The sequence below is a fragment of the Aspergillus nidulans genome, chromosome I (assembly GCF_000011425.1).
Source record: "Aspergillus nidulans FGSC A4 chromosome I".
Taxonomy (NCBI): Eukaryota; Fungi; Ascomycota; class Eurotiomycetes; order Eurotiales; family Aspergillaceae; genus Aspergillus; species Aspergillus nidulans.
The window spans coordinates 1,344,249-1,364,534 of NC_066257.1; the positions used below are offsets into that span (position 1 = coordinate 1,344,249).

General features: G+C 49.6%; 4 protein-coding genes across 4 annotated transcripts, besides 1 other annotated feature; 2 read left to right on the top strand and 2 right to left on the bottom strand.

The window, feature by feature from the left end:
* Positions 1–20,286: part of a sequence feature (contig 1.104 1606..297769(-1)) that runs on past both edges of the window.
* On the bottom strand, positions 59–3,974 carry ANIA_06071 (putative DUF221 domain protein; the record flags this gene model as incomplete). Its single annotated transcript, XM_658583.2, has 2 exons — positions 59–3,746; positions 3,808–3,974. The coding sequence occupies 2 exons, from the start codon at positions 3,972–3,974 to the stop codon at positions 323–325; spliced, it is 3,591 nt and encodes a 1,196-aa protein (XP_663675.1). The 3' UTR covers positions 59–322.
* On the top strand, positions 6,833–8,732 carry ANIA_06070 (MCM DNA helicase complex subunit MCM4; the record flags this gene model as incomplete). The annotated part of the gene is made up of 5 exons (XM_658582.1): positions 6,833–6,842; positions 6,894–7,600; positions 7,643–7,785; positions 7,864–8,086; positions 8,145–8,732. 5 exons carry the CDS (start codon positions 6,833–6,835, stop codon positions 8,730–8,732), a joined length of 1,671 nt encoding a protein of 556 aa, XP_663674.1.
* On the bottom strand, positions 12,993–16,023 carry ANIA_06069 (DNA ligase (ATP) CDC9). The gene is made up of 3 exons (XM_050612067.1): positions 15,799–16,023; positions 13,883–15,695; positions 12,993–13,816 (listed from the first exon to the last, which is right to left on the bottom strand). The coding sequence occupies exons 1-3, from the start codon at positions 16,002–16,004 to the stop codon at positions 13,037–13,039; spliced, it is 2,799 nt and encodes a 932-aa protein (XP_050467014.1). The 5' UTR covers positions 16,005–16,023; the 3' UTR covers positions 12,993–13,036.
* Positions 16,479–20,119, top strand: ANIA_06068 (uncharacterized protein; the record flags this gene model as incomplete). Its single annotated transcript, XM_658580.1, has 2 exons — positions 16,479–16,511; positions 16,577–20,119. The coding sequence occupies 2 exons, from the start codon at positions 16,479–16,481 to the stop codon at positions 20,117–20,119; spliced, it is 3,576 nt and encodes a 1,191-aa protein (XP_663672.1).

Here is a 20,286-nt window from a genome sequence, read left to right on the forward strand (position 1 = left end):
CGCCCGTCACTCCTCCCAGGTAAGATAAGACAAAATGATATGCTCAGTACAATAATTATTCGTATTATGTTCTAATTCGATGCTTAGACACGCTTCATGCTATGTACTTCGTACGCTCGATCTGAAAAGCCCTTGGTCAGGGATGCGAATCCATGCCCCAGAATATAGAACATTGATAATGACAACAAGCAGCAGGGAAAATAATGCCCGTCTCAGTAAAACGCCATTCGCTAGAGGGGAATAGAGTCAATCATCACATCGAGAATTGTCGAGATAGGCCGTATGCGTTATATACAAGTGACTTGTAAGAAGGAAAAACTTTCTATAACTGGATGAGGTCAACTTCTGAGAAGTCAGGTGGACTGCGGCTGAAGATTGTACGGCACTTTCCATCAAGTGCCTGGTACTCGTTACTAATCCAGATATGCTTGCTGAAGCGCTGGGTGCGGTAAATCTCGTCGTCACTGACTCCGAGGTCATCACGAGGAATCCAGATAACGGGACGTTTGGACCGAAGGGCATCGTGCTGGAAAGCTCGCTGGACGAGTTGGTCGCGTTCGTCGGGAGTAAGATCCTCAAGCTCGTCGTGAATGCCTGCAAACAACGCGGAGCTGCGAGAGTGTCCCGCTACGGGGCCTTGTGCTTCGGCGTCTTTTTCAAGCTTTTCCCGCATACGTTGAATCGAGGGAACAGCGTCCGCTGAGTTTGCACCAAAGTATTTCGACCGTCGGTTAGGAGACTGAGCTGTTTGAACGGCCCATGATGGTCGACGAGAGGCACCAAGTTTGGCTGCGGTCTCCGGGCCAAGTCCTTGACCCTTGTGTCTGAGCCCAGACGCCCGCCTACTTATGCCGCCCTCAATTTTTTTCAACTCAATCTCACGAGAGTCTTCGTTAGCCTGAATTTCGACACGCTCACGCTCTTTGAGTCGGTGCTCGAGGGTGTCTTGCTCTTCCTCTGCTTCTTCTTCATTATCATCATCTAGACCCAACCGTGCCCTTTGCACGCGCGCAAATTCTTCATCTCGGCGAACCGCGTCATCCTCCAACGTAATAGGTAAGTAACGAATGAGGGGCCCAAACGCTTCATTCAGCAAGATTTGGAACCCCACGGTCAATATTGTCATGATAATCATGATGATCGCCTGCCCTTTACAGGAGACAGACCCATGAGTATCACGGACCAAGAAGAAAAGACCAATCAAACTGAGCTCCATAACGTATATACCGGTGAACAACTGGTTGATCGCGCGGGGAAAGAGTAATCCTCCGGTGTCAAAGCGGAATTTCGTGACATAGAGAGTGTTGTAACGGTACACAAACCAAAACAAGCCAAAGGTAATCACATTGAACACCATGATTAGAGGAGCAATGACGGAGTAAATCAACCCGATGGATGCAAGAGTAGTGTACACTGGGAAGAACGTACCCCATTGCATCTGGTTCAGGTTGGTCGTCCGAGCCCATTTTCTGCGCGCAGTTGAATCCAGAATTGGCGCGAGGATGAACCAACTCACGAGGCTAAAGATTTGAACCAGAGCTCCAGCGCTCACAGATAGCGCCTGAAGGATCATATAGGAGAAAAAGTAGTTGCTTGAGGAAGGGATGTTCTGAGCCAGAAGCTCCGGCCAGTTTGTGAAATTCGTGATGTTGTCGATGATCGTTGAGAAGCTGGACGCGATTGCAACAACCAAGAACAGCTGCACGAAAAGAAAGGCAAAGAAGTAATTCTGCACCGTGAGCTCAATACCCATACCTGTCTGGAGACCTTGTGCTCGACATAGGAAGCGAAGCATTAGTGGCAGAAGGGCCATCAGTATGGCCAGGAATAAGGGTGGTAAAATACCCTGGACGGCTGATATGAGCCATTCTGGCATTCGATTAATCCAGGATAGCCACGTGAATGCGCCTTCGAGATATGAAAGCTGAGAAAGCAATCCAGTAAAGGCTACTGGAAACGCCCAGCCTATTACCATGCCTGTGACAATAGCATAGACTCCAAAGGTGCGTAGATAGCGCTCCCACCATTTGATGGACATGTTGTCCCATATAACGTCATCGGGTGAAATTTCCACCGTGCGAGGAGCCATCTGTTTAGGTACATGATGACTGACGGCCTGACAAGCCATATGCGCAGCAACCTGGTGGTTAAATTGAATGAATGCTGAATTCATGAGCGGGAACCTCTCGGGATGCTGCTGATCTATCTCGATTTCCAAATTCAAACGAGCCACTTCTTTGCGACAATAGTCAATGGTATCGACTTTCTTTCCAAGAAGCCAGATCGAAGGCATCCAACTTATTCCAAAGATTGGCAATCGCATTGTATCCCGATCCTCCTGACGAATATACTTCTTCCACAAGGGTTCGCCAAGATCTTCTTTCTCGAAATTTTCATTATACGCCACTGGGTAAGTATCATCCTCGATTTCAGCACCGTCATTTCGCGTGATGTCGATATCATTCTCATCACGGGCTTTTGTTAGCGAATTCCCGCTAGAGCTCGAGAACTCTCCATCTTCAACGTCGACAGGAGACTCGGGAGCCGTAAGCGGAAGCTCATCTGCCTCCGTCCTGTTACTGGATTTGGACATGGCCGAGGGCCGGCTCCTCCAAAACGGTCTTTTTGGCTGCGAGCTGTCTCCTTCCGTGCTTTCTCCAGCTGGCATAGCTGCAGAGCCTTCCCAAACGGAACGATCTGCAGCGTTCGCGTCTGATAAGTTGTCTTGGTGAGGCAGCTCCTCATCAGGCGCGCCGTGATGGTCATGTTTCTTGACAGTGCCTAAGACCGACTTGCCCAATTTCCCGACGCCCTGACCGACAGCTCCCGCTAAACCCACAGCCGGTTCGAGTGGATTCATATACTTCCGTTTGTGCGTTCTGCCGTCATTTGATGCCATTGTATCGCGATGCAAGACTTCCTGAAGCGTATGGGCCTGGTGTGGATTGCCCGAGCTGATACCAGCACCAATGGTCGGCTTCGAAGCTTTTGTGTCTGCGACATCCTGCTCTTTTTGCTCAGCTCCTTTCCTCCGAGCCTTTTTGGCGGCGGCTTTGGCCTGCTTCATTTGAGCCTTCTTGCATTTGATGATCAGCTCCGTTTCCGCCGTCTCAAGCTTCAATGCCAGCCTATCTCGCTCCTTGACTTTCTCGTTAAGGTCGTCAAAATTTCGGTTGATCCATATGTTCCTGATTCCACCAGGGAAAACATCGTACAGTCCCTCCAGAGCCTCGACAGTGAGCCACTTTTTTGGTATCGTAGTCACCAGGACTGTTGTTGCAGAAGCGCGCAATCGATGGTGGGGAGATGTCAGGTATGCTTGGCGAAGACGTATATACCCTCTTAGCTCGTCAAAAAAGACGAAGCAAACGTAGACTATGAGGATTACAGCCATAACCAAATGGGCCCAGTAACGGTGTGTGTTTTCTGGAGCAACATTACCCCAAGCTAGTTGGTCCAAGCCAGTGACGTTCCAGCGATCCCCGGTGTCCGTTCCATTCTTGTATGTCTGATTTTTGCCGTCCACTCTATTGACAGTTATAAGAGTCGGTACAATGATGCAGCCAAGAGGGACGAAGATTTTGAGGAGCATCCGCAAGTAGCGTAAGAAGAAATAGGCATCTAAGCCACATTTCTGAACGAATTCGGAGCTGGAAGTACGGAATATCGGGCTGATCCACTTGAACAGGCCTGGGGGTGATGGCTCGGTACGCTCTCTATCGGGGACCAGGTATGTTCGAGGTTGGCTGAGGAAATGAGCTCAATTAGCCATACAGCCATACGAGTGGGACCGGAAGGAACACTTACTAGATGCGAGTGAGTTTCCCTTTAAGAACCAGGAACAAGAGGAATTCGACAGCGAAAATGATGAGAGCGGCGGCTAAAGATGCTATGAACGTCTTGAGCGAGATGCCTTCTCTCTCTTGCCCTTTGCCGCCTGCGTGCTCCAACGCCGAGCCTAAGTCATTGGCCATCCCTTCTTGCCTCTTGCAAGAGACCCAATTCCCTTGACGTGTACGAAAAAAAGCTTGGTAATAGGCCGAAGAGTACCTGGTGATCCGCGGCTAAAGCATCCGGACAGATGAAAGTACGGAGATTTAACCGATTAAAGTGTTGCTATTGAACGCGCATTCCGACACGAAGCTGAACCAAGGTCTGGGGAATAGGGAGTGACTCCGACAATATCAAGCTATTGTTTCGAGTGAAATGAGGAAGGTGATTAAGGAAAGGGAGAGGTGAAGTGAACCACCAGCGGTGAGTTTGGTTGAGCGATAGGAGAGAATCAAAAGGTCTGGAAAGCAGAGAACGAAGAACCTCAAGAAAAACGTCCACGGTGCCCACTGCCACATAATATAATGTTGCAGATAAAGGCATCATCGATCTTCATGAATTGTCCGTTAGGGCAGATAGGCCGCTCATTCGTGGGAAGCGCAGATCGAAGGGCTTTAGTGCATGACATCAAGCGCTTGCTGAAACTTGGCGGCCAACCCCAGAGGCGTTCCTCTCCCCTAGTCTGTCTAATTCGCTCTCACAGACACTCAAAGGATTTACACTCATGACAAAGACGCCTTACAAGAACTAGCTGGCGCTTCGAAGCTCAAAATAACTACTAGTCATTCAGACAGTCAGGTTTCATATAAACAAGTGCTTTTTCATTGTCACCGATGAAAGGAACCATCGAGTCGTACCGGACCCGACAAAATGAGGATTTTTATTCGGTTTAGTGTCGTTCTCTCCTGAATGAACCCGCCAATTCATTGGCAGAACTCATCAACCTCGTCGAAAGGAGAAGGTGCTAACCCCGATCAGGTGTAAAGGTCAGCCACGCGGAGCCACTGTCGTACAAGTGGCGGTACCAATACGTATGCCAAGGCTACAGCATTCTATGGAGGAACCCGTAAACGAGACTCTGCAACATAGGACAGCTACGCCCAGTGTGATAATCGGCCGAGGTGTTCGACATATTTCAGCGGAATGGTGAACAATGATTCTTGGTCTTATGGAAGTATTGCACGGTGTACCTCACTAGGTTGAACAGCGCTCAGAACGGGCGGCATCAAAGCCTCGCTCTTAAGTCTCAGTCAGCTCTAGGCTAGATAATGATAGAAGTACTCTGTATTCTCTCTGTATTCTCTATACCCTGTAAATATGAAGAACTTAGGTTTATCCTGCCGTATCTCTTCTGTATGTTGATGTTGCCGAAGATTGATCACGTGATTTTTATGTCGCGCTGGCTTGAAACGGAACCACTTTACGCGTGAAACGTGTCAGAGCGCGTCGCTCCAATTTCTGCGACTTGGAAGGAGCTCAGGTTTATTTCCATTCATTAAATCTCTCTTCCTGCTGCAGAACCCCCACACCACCACATATTCGACGTCTTCAATTTTGATTCTTTTTTCTTACATTTAATACTTTTAATGTTGTTACATTAATCTGATCTGTCTATATCACCAATACCATGTCTTCTCCCGCTTCTTCCCGCCGAAGTGGCCGTCCGGCGAGGGACTCAGCTACCGCATCACCAGCTCGCTCAACACGCTCAACGCGCTCACAGCAGCAGTCGCAAACCAGCAATTCGCAGGCGACACCTCGTGCTTCTCGGCGTTTACAGGGCGAAGCTGCTGTCCCATCCTCGTCCCCTATGTTCTTTCAGTCATCACCCGTAAGGGGCAACAGCAGCAGCGCTGAAACGCCAGATGCTAGAATGGAAGAGCCTAGTTCACCCATCAGGGCTTCCTCAACAATGGATGACGGCGAGACAACCCCGCGTGCTACCGGGCCTGCGCTTCGAGGTAAGATATGGCTTTGCTAAACGATAGCTAGGAGAAGCTAATGTTTGCAACCAGATTCCTCACCAATTCGATACGTATCCAGTTCCAGTCCTACGCGCGCTTTCGGCCGGCAGACAGGTCACTCCAATATTCCTAGCAGCAGCAGTGGTTTGTTCGTATCATCTCGACAGGGATTGGACGGCCAGCGGATCGCCTCCCGCCGCAGTGACCTATATTCTGGAGGCTTTGGTTCAACACCAAGTCGCAGACGCAGGGTCTTTGTGGATGCTAATGGGGTCCCTGCCGCTGATGGCGAGATTCAATCCGATGCAACCTTCTCTAATATCCACCCAGATACTTCAGAAGCAGAGGCCATGGGCGGTAGTTCGACCCGTGTGATCTGGGGCACCAATATCTCCATCCAGGATTCCATGTCCGCGTTCAAAAATTTCCTTTACAACTTTACCACCAAGTACCGTCTATGGGCGGATGGGGCTACTGAAGACGAAACTCGTCGTATGGGAGAGATGGCAGAGGAACGGGAATATATCAACATGCTGAACACGATGCGTCAGTTGGGCGTCACAAGTCTCAACCTGGACGCAAAAAATCTCAAGGCATACCCACCAACTTTGAAGCTGTGGCATCAGCTCCAGGCCTACCCTCAAGAAATCATTCCGCTTATGGATCAAAGCGTACGGGATGTCATGGTCGAATTAGCTGCAAAAGAAATGGATCGACTGCGATCACAGATTCAGCGGACCCAAAACAATCACAGAGATCTGAGTTCAGCTCCGGTCGTTCCCAGCTCTGATGCTATGAGTGAGACGGGTAGGATGCCACAGGCTGAAATTCCAGACTTGGTGGCAGAGGCCGAGACCAAGCCATATAAAGTTCTTCCGTTCGGCCTTGATGCCACAGTCAATATGAGAGACCTTGACCCGGCTGGTAAGATTAAGTTTTTATTTCCCGGAAACCCAAATCGCTGACGGCTACTAGATATGGACAAGTTGGTGAGCATTAAGGGTCTAGTGATCCGAGCTACGCCCATCATTCCCGATATGAAAGAAGGTTAGTGCATTTCTCCAAACTCAGAGAGGGCCATGCTAACCCTTCATCAAGCGTTTTTCCGCTGTCAAGCTTGCAACCATTCAGTCCAAGTGGATATCGACCGCGGCAAGATTGCCGAACCCACCATTTGTCCGCGTCAGGCATGCCAGGAGAGAAACTCGATGGAAATCGTGCACAACCGCTGTGTCTTTGCCGATAAGCAGGTTATCAAGTTGCAGGAGACTCCTGATAGCATCCCTGACGGCCAGACACCTCACTCAGTTTCCCTGTGTGTTTACGACGAGTTAGTAGATGTGTGCAAAGCAGGTGACCGCGTTGAGGTAACCGGAATCTTCCGATCGAACCCTGTGCGAGTCAACCCTCGCCAGCGAACCCAGAAGACACTCTTCAAGACATATATTGATGTTCTGCACGTTCAGAAGATCGATCGCAAGAAGTTGGGCATCGATGTCTCTACCGTCGAGCAGGAACTTTCTGAGCAGGCTGCTGGAGATGCTGAGCAGATCCGCAAAATCTCTGCTGAAGAGGAAGAAAAGATCCTGCGGACATCTACAAGACCTGACTTGTATGAGCTTCTTGCTCGATCACTTGCGCCTAGTATTTACGAGATGGACGATGTAAAGAAGGGTATCTTGCTTCAGCTATTTGGTGGCACCAACAAGTCCTTCCAAAAGGGTGGTAATCCACGTTACCGTGGCGATATCAACGTCCTCCTTTGTGGTGACCCCTCCACATCGAAATCTCAACTGCTCCGATATGTGCACAAGATTGCGCCGCGAGGTGTATACACCAGTGGCAAGGGTTCATCAGCCGTTGGTCTTACTGCTTACGTTACTCGTGACCCCGAAACCCGCCAAATGGTTCTGGAGTCTGGTGCTTTGGTACTGTCTGATGGAGGTGTTTGCTGCATTGACGAATTTGACAAGATGAACGAATCAACCCGGTCTGTCTTGCACGAAGTCATGGAACAGCAGACGGTATCTATTGCCAAGGCAGGTATCATCACCACTTTGAATGCCAGGACAAGTATTCTCGCCTCAGCAAACCCAATTGGCAGCAGATACAACCCGAACCTGCCGGTACCGCAGAATATTGATTTGCCACCTACCCTTCTGTCTCGTTTTGACCTTGTATATCTTGTTCTTGACCGCGTGGACGAATCGGAAGATCGACGGCTTGCAAAGCACATTGTCAACATGTATCTCGAGGATAGACCGGAGAACGCGAGTGAGCGCGAGGTTTTGGTAAGTCAACGCGGGCTGATATTCGGACCTATCCATTGCTGACTTCATGAATCTACAGCCGGTTGAGTTTTTGACGGCCTACATCACCTATGCCAAGACCAAGGTGCACCCCGTTCTTACTCCGGCCGCAGGTAAAGCCCTCACCGACGCATATGTGAGTATGCGTAAGCTTGGAGACGATATTCGCTCCTCGGACCGCCGAATCACCGCAACTACCCGTCAACTTGAGTCCATGATTCGTCTGTCTGAGGCTCATGCTCGTATGCGCCTCTCTGCAGAGGTGACCGCAGATGATGTTGAGGAGGCCGTGCGCCTGATCCGGTCTGCCATTAAGCAGGCGGCAACCGACTCTCGGACAGGTTTGATTGATATGAGTCTACTCACCGAAGGCACAAGCGCAAGCGAGAGACGAAACAAGGAAGCTTTGAAGCGCGGCATTCTAGGAGTGATAGATGACTTGGCCAGTGGAGGCGGCGCGGCTCGCTGGGCGGAAGTTTATCGGGTCCTAAGTGACCAGGCCAGCTCTGAGGTTGATAGCGCCCAGTTTACCGAAGCTGTTCGTGCGCTCGAGTCAGAAGGTATTGTGAATATCTTGGGCGAAGGCGCGCGGAGGAGCATCCGACGTGCGGCTGGCGCGGTTCTGTGAGCCGGCATCAAGCATAGTGGGTGATGAGATATGATGCAATGTGTACATAATTTGCACGATGCGCTCTTGGATGATTGGACTACATGGGAGAGGTGTCTGGTGTTATGGGCTGGTTGAACATGGAATTAAAGCATGGAGTTATAGTCAATCAAACACGAACTTATGCTCTTCTGATATTCAGCTTCAACCTCAAGCCTTATAATTGCCTGGCATACGATGGGCCACCCGCGAGCCGCTTTAGCCTCAGAGGGGGGAAAAAAAAACCTCAAGCCGGTCCACGTTCGTGAATTCTGGATGTCGGGACTCAGCACGTATAGTGACATTCTGACCCTTAACCCTATTGGTTGGCTTGCTAGAGTCGCGGTTGCTAGGAATATACTGTCCTTGATCCTAACTCTGTAGAGTATTGTGTACTGGCAGGCTGCGGCTTTGACTAGGCTAGAAGTGGGTTAGCGTATACAATGAAAGCCACTAAAGAGAGCAGGTGCTCAATTGAGTGGCTGAGAGTGATTCTCCTGCACAGTCTTTCGTGCGGATGCAAATGCACTGCCAGACTAGACTGGTTAGTAGGCTTTCTTGGAGACTCGAGTACTCTGGGTCTTCAACCTTCTAGCTTGACGCTGGCGACCATCCGTTGCTGGTTGCTCGATAAGGCTGCATCTCGCATGAGGTGATCGGCTGGTCAAGGGGCTGGCAAATCCAAACCAAATTAGAGCTTATTGTCAGAAACCCGTGTTCATATAGGGAAACTGAGAGTTAAAGCGAGTAATGATGTCGATGGAGTGCAGGCACGTGCCAGACCTGAACCGGCGCAAGTCCCACTGCAGCTTCAGGCCGTCAAGCTCCAGTCAGTTTCCACTCTCCAGACCTCAGAGCTCCAGACAAATGGTGACACTACCGACTAGCTATGATAACCCCCGCCACTCGCGGCCCTGTTTAATGTTCTACACTCTCATCCAATAGTCCAGGGCGCGAGAATTGAAATATCTGCATACCTGCCTTTCTTTTCTCTGTATTTTCTCACCTTCCTTCGCGACCAAGTCCGACCCCAACGAGCTCTCAATTGCTGATCTAGCTGCACCTCCGGCTACGCTTTTGATTAGTTTGTTCAGCCGGCGCTGTTCCTGCGCGCTGCCATAGGTCGCACCGCACACCATGAGGTAAATCAGGATCCCACGGATCCCTGCCTATTCTCCGAGACGCAGCTTACTGACATTCAGCTCGTCTCCATCAGGTTTGGCGAGCATCTTCGCTCGTCTATGATCAAAGAGTACTACTGGAACTACATCAATTATGAAGGTTTAAAGAAGGCTCTTAAAACTGGTTACGTCACTGAACCCACCCCTGAAAACGCAAAACCCGACCGGAAGGCTTGGACAGAGGACGATGAGCGACACTTCGTGACACTACTCGAAAGCGAACTAGACAAGGTCTTTAATTTTCAGAAATTCAAGAGCGCAGAGATCGTCCGGCGTATCCAAGAGAGTGAAAAGGATGTCGACGACGTGGTGACCCGCTTGAACAACAGCAATGAAGCCCGCAACAATGGCCGGTCGAGCGTGAATCCTCCCTCTGATGAAGAGTTTCTCATGCTCGAACAACTTTTGAGTGATATCATCGCCGACGTTCATGACCTTGCAAAATTCACGCAGCTGAACTATACTGGATTCCAGAAGATCATCAAGAAGCACGACGTACGCATCCCCATTGGCAAAGTCGCGAGAGGCGTGGTAGGCTGACACTTGAACCCAGAAACAAACTCAATGGCATCTCAAGCCGGTCTTCGCTGCTCGGCTCAATGCCAAGCCGTTCTTCAAAGACAACTATGATGCGTTTGTCGTCAAGCTGTCTAAGCTGTACGATCTTGTTCGAACTAAAGGAAATCCCATCAAGGGGGATTCCGCAGCTGGCGGCTCGCAGCAGAACTTTGTCCGCCAAACAACTAAATACTGGGTTCACCCGGATAACATCACAGAGCTGAAGTTGATCATCCTGAAGGTATGTTGCAGTCTTTGCTCGTGTAAAGCCTCATGCTCAGACGACATAGCATCTTCCCGTCCTGGTCTTCAACCCGAGCAAAGAGTTTGAGGAAGAGGACTCGGCGATCTCGTCCATTTATTTCGATAACCCCGAAACCTGGGAGCTGTATCAAGGACGCCTCAAGAAAACGGAAGGAGCAGAAGCTATCCGACTTAGATGGTACGGCGGCATGAACAGTGATCAAATCTTCGTTGAACGGAAAACTCACCGTGAGGACTGGACTGGCGAAAAATCGGTAAAAGCACGCTTCTCCATGAAGGAGAAGAACGTGAACGACTTTCTAGCTGGTAAACTGACGGTGGAAAAAATATTCGAGAAGATGCGGAAGGAGAAGAAGAAGAGCGAGGCTGAGATAGCTGATTACGAACAATTGGCTCGTGAGATCCAGTATCGGGTAATTACGCGCAAGTTGGTGCCGGTCACCAGGACGTTCTATCATCGAACCGCGTTTCAGCTTCCGGGAGACGCTAGAGTCCGCATCTCGCTTGACACAGAGCTGACCATGATACGAGAGGATAATCTAGATGGCCGTCGGAGAGCCGGCAACAACTGGCGTAGGATGGATGTTGGAGTTGACTGGCCATTTTCCCAGTTGCCCGCCGAGGATGTTGAGCGATTTCCATACGCCGTTTTGGAGGTGAAGCTCCAGACGCAAGCTGGCCAGGAGCCACCAAAGTGGATTCGTGATCTAACAGCGAGCCATTTGGTGGAGGCGGTGCCAAAATACAGCAAATTCATTCATGGGACTGCAACCCTGTTCCCTGATCGTATCCATCTGCTGCCATTCTGGATGCCGCAAATGGATGTTGATATTCGGAAGCCTGCATCGCGCCACTTTGGTATCCAACGCCCCTGGACTAGCACGTCAATGTCCGCAAATGACACACCAGAGGACGACGAAGAATCAGATGAGGATGCGCTTGGCGAAGGGCAAGAAGGCAGTAATGGGAGACCTCGGCGTGGCTCTGCTCATGACTACCGTGCAACGGAACAAAGCACTTTGTTCGCGGAACCTACTGGGAACGCGCTGGACATTGAGGAACGCATTGCCGCACAGCCTCTTCCGGGAGATGACGACTATCCTCTTTACGATTCCGATGACGATTCCTTTGACTCTGAAGAGCTGGAAGAAGCGCGACGAGTTGGCGGGGCATACTATTATAAACAATTGGCGAAGCATTACACCCACCGAACCACGGCTAAAGCAGTGGATATAATAAAAGCTCTCGTTCCTAGGCCCATGCCGACCAATATGCCGGCACCTGAACAAAACGGAATTGCTGTCATTGGGAATAAACGAACCGTCAAGAAGTTCCAAGCCCCCAAAGGCAAACGTAGGCCAAACCGACTCCTTTCTGCAGCTGCATCTAACGTTTCTATAGGCATCCATGTCCCTGTTCGCGTTGAGCCAAAAGTTTACTTTGCTGCGGAGCGGACCTTCCTCTCGTGGCTGGAGTTTTCCATTATGCTTGGAACCATTGCTGCTACCCTGCTAAACTTCGGCGAGGATTACACCACGTTTGCTTGCTCGTGGGCGTTCACTATCCTCGCAGCCGTCGCCCTTATCTACAGTCTAATGCTGTACATTTGGCGGGTTGACAAGATCCGTAAACGACGAGACGTTAAACGAGTTTACTACGAAAAATGGGGCCCAACAATCATCGGCTTAGGTTTGGTCGCTATCATGCTTATCAACTTTGGACTACGCGTCCGGCAATCAGGCTTTACAAGGAAGAATCCTAGTCCTGGCTATCCGGCGCCTGGTAACCCTAAAAATGGTATTACTCACCCACCTGGTGGCCGCGACGACCTGTGATATAACTCTGGTTGTTATTTGATGTTCTTGTGTGGGTTTGTATGTCGCCAAGAGGTGCTTCGTTCTTTTCCTATATTCTTTGGTTTTCTGATCATTATCCTAATAGATGGGCATGGTTAAGTTAGCTGTACAACATTACGTGTATATGTACTTTTTATATCATTTTTGTGGCAATGAACCATGATTGGACGACACGCCGGGTATACAACACAAGATGGGAGGCGATAACGTCGAGCAATGGTGGCACAGAACCTGGAAAGGCGAACCTATTTTGCTTTGTGTTTCTTGCCACGTTTGTTTCGGATGGACACGAAGTACATCTAATGTGGTTGAGATTAGTATACAGTAGTAAACTAGGCCGCATTCTAACGTCCGAATACCCATATGCACTCGAATAACCAAAGTAACCTTATTAGCAGTAGCCCTGACAATGATAGAATGCAAATCATTAATACTCGAAATCATCATCCACTCCACCCTTCCCTGAACCTTCCTTCGCCACAGCCTCCTGCTTCCGATACATCTCCGCAACAGCCCTGGTAGTCGTCGCCTGCTCTGGCTTCTTGTCATCACGAACCTTAATGAACCTCGGAAAGCGCAATGAAACACCCTTTCCGCCGCCTCCAGTGGTACCAACAAACTCATCCGCAGCAGCCTTGTACCGCGGACTAAGCGTGAGATCAGCAGTTTTGACTTCCCAGACATAGCGCGGTTCAAGCCAGACATCTGGTTGGTCTTTGGGGACCGTGGAATGGCTGTAGAAGGGTTTTGGGCGGTCGATGACAAGGGGCGAGAGGGTAGTGTGAAGTTCATCAAGCATAGCTTCCGAGAAGCCCGTGCCAATATTGCATATTGTTTCGTATGTTTGCGAGTTCGAGTTGTACGCAGCCAGGAGGAAAGCGCCGTAGACGGAAGTTCGTTTCCCGCGGCCGTAGTAGGCGCCGAGAACGAGAAGGTCGAGGGAATCGCCGACGCCGGCGAGGTAGTCCTTTTTTACCTTAAGCCAGTTGCGACTGCGTTTGGAGGGTTCGTAGCCGCTTTCTTCGGTGTCGAGCATTTTGACCATGAGGCCTTCGCAGGAGGCCTTGACGGAGTCGTCGAGGAGGGTTTGAATTTGTTCGAGGTCGTTGGTGTTTCCGTATTGGGCAAATTGGAATTCGCCTTCGATTGGTTGGAAAGAGGAGTGAAGGAGATCGCGGCGCTGGCGCAGGGGCTTTTTGACGGTGGGCTATGGAGGAGTGTAGTGTTAGTGGTGCTCTAATGGTAAAGCGGATTTAGATATAGATATACATACCTCTCCGTTTAGAAACAGAAGGTCGAACGCGAATACACAGACCTTGACCTTGACGTCCTCTGCCTTGACGTCTTTCCTCTTTCGAGTCATTAATTGTTGGAAAGGGAGCACTTTCTTCGCTTCCACGTCCCAGGCGACGGTCTCGCAGTCCAGCACAAAGCTTTTGACACCGGGTTTGATCCAGGTGCTAAGCTTAGCCAAGACATCGGGGTACTTTTTGGATAGGTCTTCAGAGTTTCGAGAGAAAATGGCAGAAAGCCCGGCGCTCTCCTTCAAGGTAAGTTGGGCGCCTGGGTAGTTTTTCGTTTCGTCAGGTGCGACGTAGTGGATCTGAGCTCTCTCTCCGTCGTACTTATACTCGCATGTAAAATCCTTGCCTTCAAAGCGGTCTAGGACTTCTGTAATAGATTTGGTCGGCTTAGCAAGCATAGGCTTGATTGGAATACCCGGTTGCAGCTTGCAATGTTCGCGTAGGTTCGACAGACCATGTTCAAGCAGGGCAGGAATAATCACTTCGTAAGCAGGCAATTCGCTGTATACAGTCTTCAGGATTGCCTCGCCTTCGGCTAGTTCCTCAGCAGAAGGGGCCTTCTTGCCCTTCAAAGCAGCCTCATGGGAGACGACGGCTTGGGCAAGTGCAACAAGAACAGTCTTTTCTGCCAATCCAAGACGCAGCTTGCCCTCAAGGAATCGTACGATATATTTAGCTTCACTCGGGCCACCCTTATTTTTGGTGATATCGATTCCCTTGCTGCCTTTCCCTGTAGTTGCGGCATCTGCAGCGGACAGCAGCTTCTTAATTCCGGATATCTTCTTGTCTTGAGCTCCGTGACCCTGAACCTTCGCAATATTGAGCAGACCTTCGTGCACCCCACGAACAGTCAACGCTTTTGGTTTGAACATTGTAGGTTGGTTCGACCTGCTTTTGGCCGCAACCAGGCCCAGATCTCCGATTTCATGCTGGTCTGCTTTGATCACAGCCAAGCTACGGCCAGTACTTTCGCCAATTGCCTTCATGATCAAGGATTCACCAATGCCCAGCTCGATGCCAGCGTAGTCAGCGGCAAGCTTATTGATCATTAATTGTACCGTAGGAAGAAAATCCTGAGGAGTAAGACGAAGGACTTGTCGGAGGAAAAGGGAGCAGTGAGCAAGGATCTGAAGTCGCTTCGTTGTCATTTCGATGAGAGAGAATGTAGTGCATAGAGCAGCGTATGGAACAGGCTCCCCAGGCTGCCAGTCAGGATACGGATCGTTCCCGCTACCCTTTATAGTTGCTTGAACTTTTTCAATCTCCTTTTTCTTCAATTCAGGTTTCTTATCCGTTTCATCTTCGCTAGCAGATAGTCCTTCTTCTTCCGCTTCTGAAACGTCAGGATCCTCTGGTGTTTCCTCTCCAGATGCTTTTACCACAATTTCTGGTGTAGGCTCTTTGACTTGGGATTTTCGGCCTTTCGTGCTTTCAGGAGAAGAATCAATTTGCGGTTTGGCCGGAGTTTTGCCCGATGATTTTCGCCGCCTCTTGTTGCTGGGCTGTACTTTTTCGCTCTCATCGCTATCGCTTACGTCCTCGCTCTTGTCCCGTTTCAGCGGGTTTTGATCTGCACCCGCTCTCATCTCAGGCTTAACCTCAAAAGCGTCCCCCGTATTGACATCGTCGCCTCTTGTAACAGCTGATGCATTTTTGGTATTTCCGTTTAAGGAAGAGGGTTCCCTGTTCGGCCGACTTGCAGAAGTTGACTTGCTTCGATTGCCGCCAAAACTAAGGATTGTCTGCTTCTTCGGTGCGTTGGTATTGGATCCAAAAAACCTCCTGTATATCTAATAAGCACAATTAAACGGCATTAGGGATATAAGAAGCCCGAATATAGTCTCGTAAGACATACCCGAGAGTCGATTGCCGGTCTTTGACGTACCCCAGGGTTGCCTGCTTTCCTTCCTTGGGGTCTGGCATTTTTGAGAACTGATTGGAAGGTTGGAATACCGCAGGTACAAGTCTATTCAAATGCGCTGAAGTGCACGCAATGTTTCGTAGCTGAATGTATTGAAAATGGATGACGCAGAGGTTAGGGCAAGCACGTAAAGCGAATAAGGCTTTGCTGCGAAACGGGCATTGGGTCATCGACAATTGAAGAAGAGCGATTGAAACTGCAAAGTTGCAGGCTGAAGCATAGGTTGTCAATTTGTGCGGCACTGTGCATGAAATATAAGCAAATAACCAAGCATGCTGGTGGCCTTGGACCATGAAATGACTGCCTGGCAGGCTGTAGGCGACAGGCGCCTCGATATCTGAACGCGACGAGACGCGACCGCCTCACGTGAGCCAATATCGATAAGAGCCTGTGGCAAACAGAGCAAACAACAGTCTACCGCTATATCTGACGGCAGAAAGTGCGGGCAAAAGGCGGAATGCCAATGAAGATGGTATTCAACCAGTACGAGTTCTCGTTTCCATCCATAAACTCATTTTGTTGATCACTGGTGGAGTCTTATTATTTTTCCGGCAGTGCGGAGTCTGTCTGTATCTCGCTCGCACTGGACCAGATGGATAAAACCAACTAGTCCAGCGTCGCCGCATTGTATGCTAATAGGCCAGATGGATAGCTCCCGCCAGAAAGCTTTCAAAAAGGTATCACTCATCCAGAATTGCCTATAGAAAACACACTAGGATTGATAGGCTAACGAGTACATCAGCTCCGAGAACCATGTGTGGAGCTAAGCTCTGTTGGATTGAAGTTCCGTGGACATCAAGCTAGCCCTGGCGATGTTCTGAAAGCACTCCGTTCCGTGTACCATGTCTTAAATGAGCTCGCCGAAGAGCATGTCTTGGATGAGAAGCTTGCGGAATATGCATTCTTCCCCTTGGCGCACATTTTCAATGAATCCAAAAGGTCAACCGTCAATGTCTTGGAGCTGGCCATTAACTGCTTACGGCTACTTGTCGCGGAAGGATGGAAAGCACGGCTATCCCCTCAAATGGGGAAGCAGCTAATCATCCTCTTGACTCTTGTTGTGGGAGGAGCTCCGGATAGCGCAAAGAATGACCGGATTATACAGACATCCTCTGTTGAACTGGAGATAGCAGGGTTCAACTGTCTGTTTGCGATTTTCGATGTACTCTCCGGACCCACGGCGGAAGAGACAATCTACCATGAAATTGGGACCGCCACGGTTGTCGATCAGACCGTATATCTCTTGCTCGAGGCAATTGTTGGTAACCGATCTGATGAGCTTTGTATCTCTGCCGCCAAAGCTCTTGAGGCACTTTACCGACGTGTCAGCAACCGCGTCGTACTCGCGAGTATCATGCCCCGGACCGTGTCAGCATTGACAAAGGTGTTGAAGCCTACGACACAGACCAAGCGATCATATAAGCTACTTGCGATTTGCCTACGTGTGCTCTCTGGAATATTGAAAGCAGTTCTCAATGACCGGGTCAATTCGCAATTGCCGGAAAAGTCTGCTCAGCCGCAGGGTGCTGACGAGACACTAGTGCTTGACGAGTCCTGGTTGAAAGCAACGACTACTCAAATCAAGCTCGCCTTAACCCAAGTTATTCAACTGAGGCGGCATGATCGGGAGGAGGTCCAAGCCGAACTTTTGAGCCTGTGCATCATGATCATAGAGGACTGCCTCACTACATTACAAGAATCGATACCTGTGCTTGTCGAGACCATCGTTGTACTATCGGACCTAGATGAGCAACAGATGCCAAACAATGCATACTCATCCCTAAAACATCTAGCTACCACTTATCCAACGGTGCTAGATTCGCTGAAGAACTCTCTGCATACCTGGCTTACTGCATTCCCGAGGACGATGCAAAGTAATGACGAAACGGCTAAGCAATGGGCTATAAAGCAGATAACAACTGCTTTTCAGATACTGTCTGAGCTTCAGTCAGAATCTGACCTTCTTACCTGCGATCTAACAGCCGGATTATGCGACAGTGTTGCTGTAATCGCTGACCGCGCGACCAGTGCACTTCAGCCATTGAACTCGGATCTGGCAAGCAATCAAACATTTGAGATTCTAGGCGCCGGAAAAGAAAGTGTTACCTTCTCACCCGTGCTGTTGGACCACAAAAGTCAGCGGCAGACTCTCAAGGACCTTCGGGGGATGATTTCCCGGCTTAACTTTTCTAATTCTGCTAATAGTATTACGCGGCTAATCATTAAGCGTATTCACCAGGAGCAGGGAAACTCAATAATCGCACCACTATGGCTGGCCACGACGTTCCTGAAGGATACCACGCAGTTTATGAGCAGTTTAGACGACTTTATCACTCTGGACGACATCGAGCCTTCGCGTCCGTTCTCTACAAGGGCTAGTATGATTGATGAGCTCTATTATATCTCCTTGCCGATCATCAATGAAACAATGGGAAATGAGGATAGCGATTGGCGAGTGTCAGCGCTTGCCTTAGAGGCAGTTGCGCTCCAAGCTCAGGAACTGCGCGAAGCTTTCCGCACTGAACTTATGGATGCATTATATCCTGTTCTGGAACGTCTAGCGTCCAACAACCAAGCCCTACAAAGGCATGCAATGACGTGCCTCAATGTCCTTACACAAGCCTGCGGTTACCCAGATACTAGCACCATGATTGTCGAGAACGTCGACTATCTCGTCAACTCCGTGGCTATCAAACTGAACACTTTCGATGTATCGCCATATCCTCCACAAGTCTTGCTAATGATGGTAAAATTATGCGGAGCGCGACTTGTTCCTTACCTTGATGACCTTGTGGACTCGATCTTTGGGATCTTAGACCTTTACCACGGATACCCAAAGCTTGTTGAACTGATGTTTAAAGCACTATCTGCAATTGTTGAAGAAAGCACGAAGACTCCCTCAATCCTAGCGATTGAGAATGGTACCGGGAATGCACCAGATCATCTGAAACGAAAATATCAAGAACTAAACATTCATACTCTTGCGGAAGATTTCGCTCGCCGAAAAGCCAAACGCACTGAAGATGCCGGGTTGGCAGGAGATAATGGACTTCTAAATCATCCAATCCGGCCTTGGGCTGAAGAACGCGAAGATAAAGCCCCAAAGGACATCCCTGACAGCGACTCTCTGTCGGATATCCTGGGCAAAGATGAAACGGAGGAGCCATTACCACCACCTCGTGAACCAGAAGATGCAGAAAAACCCCTAAGCAAAACGCACTCGCTTCTCCTCCATATAGTCAAATCCCTGCCCTTGCATTTGTCCTCACCATCACCATATCTCCGTCGATCCTTGCTCTCCATCCTCATCGACGTTCTCCCCGTCCTCGCAGCAGACGAAAACAGTTTCCTCCCGCTCATCAACGACCTCTGGCCCGCTGTCATATCGAAAATCAGTTTCCCTTCTTCCATCGGCAGCACCTCATCGTCCTCATCAACAGCCCTACTAAATCTAGGGAACGATACACCTGACGAGAGCGCTGGCGCTCGCAACAACCAGCGGGGTCACCAGAAACAGGCGGGTCTTAACGACGAATTCGATTTCAAGGAGGAGACCTTTGTAACTACCACCGCCTGCAAAGCTGTCGAAACAATGTTCAAATCAGCCGGAGATTTTATGGCGTCCCGCGTCGAGGCTGCATTCCCACGCTGGGAGCGCATATACAATCGCGCCTGGGAAAAAGTTTGTCAGGATACGGACAAGATTATCGAACGGCAACAGAGACAGTATCTCCTTGAAGACTCAAATCCGGACGAGTCTTCAACAGTACTATCTACCACACAACCACAAAAGCGCTTTATCCAATCTCTCTCCCTAGCAAAAGCCGGCTCATCATCCGGCTCGCGAGCGTTTACACCGCACCATATCCTCTGGCGAGCGCTCATCTCGCTCTTTCTAACCATGCTTTCCCACGTGCGTCTGCCTCTAGCAGTCGGCGATCGAATCTGCCTCATTCTCGGTGAATGGATAGCTCGATACGCAGGGACGGGGTACTACTCTTCTCGTGCGGCGTTTCTATTAAAGGATAACGATAGTAACTGCGCTGGCGCGGAGGAAGAAATAAACTCGATTGAGACCGCCATTAGGGCTATGGAGACTTGGAACTCCGATTTAACTTGGTTTATATTTCAGCAGCAAGATGTCAGGTTTCGAGACAGCATGGGGCCGAGGAATGGTGCAAGGGTGTGTGAGCAGTCATTGCAAAACAACGATTCAGGTGCTGCACTGTTGAGTTCGGTGGCTTTCAATGGAGGTCGGCTTCGATTCGCGGAGATGAATTTTTAGGAATATATTGTTGAAAGTGTTTTAAGGGTCCTTGCAAATGTACGTATAGAAGTGCTTCAGTTTCCAGCCTTACTAGTCGTCTCGAATGTTTATCAGCATGATGATGGTCAATTAAATAATCCTACATGTACGTTCTCAAAGATCGATATAGGCCAAATTCAGGCATA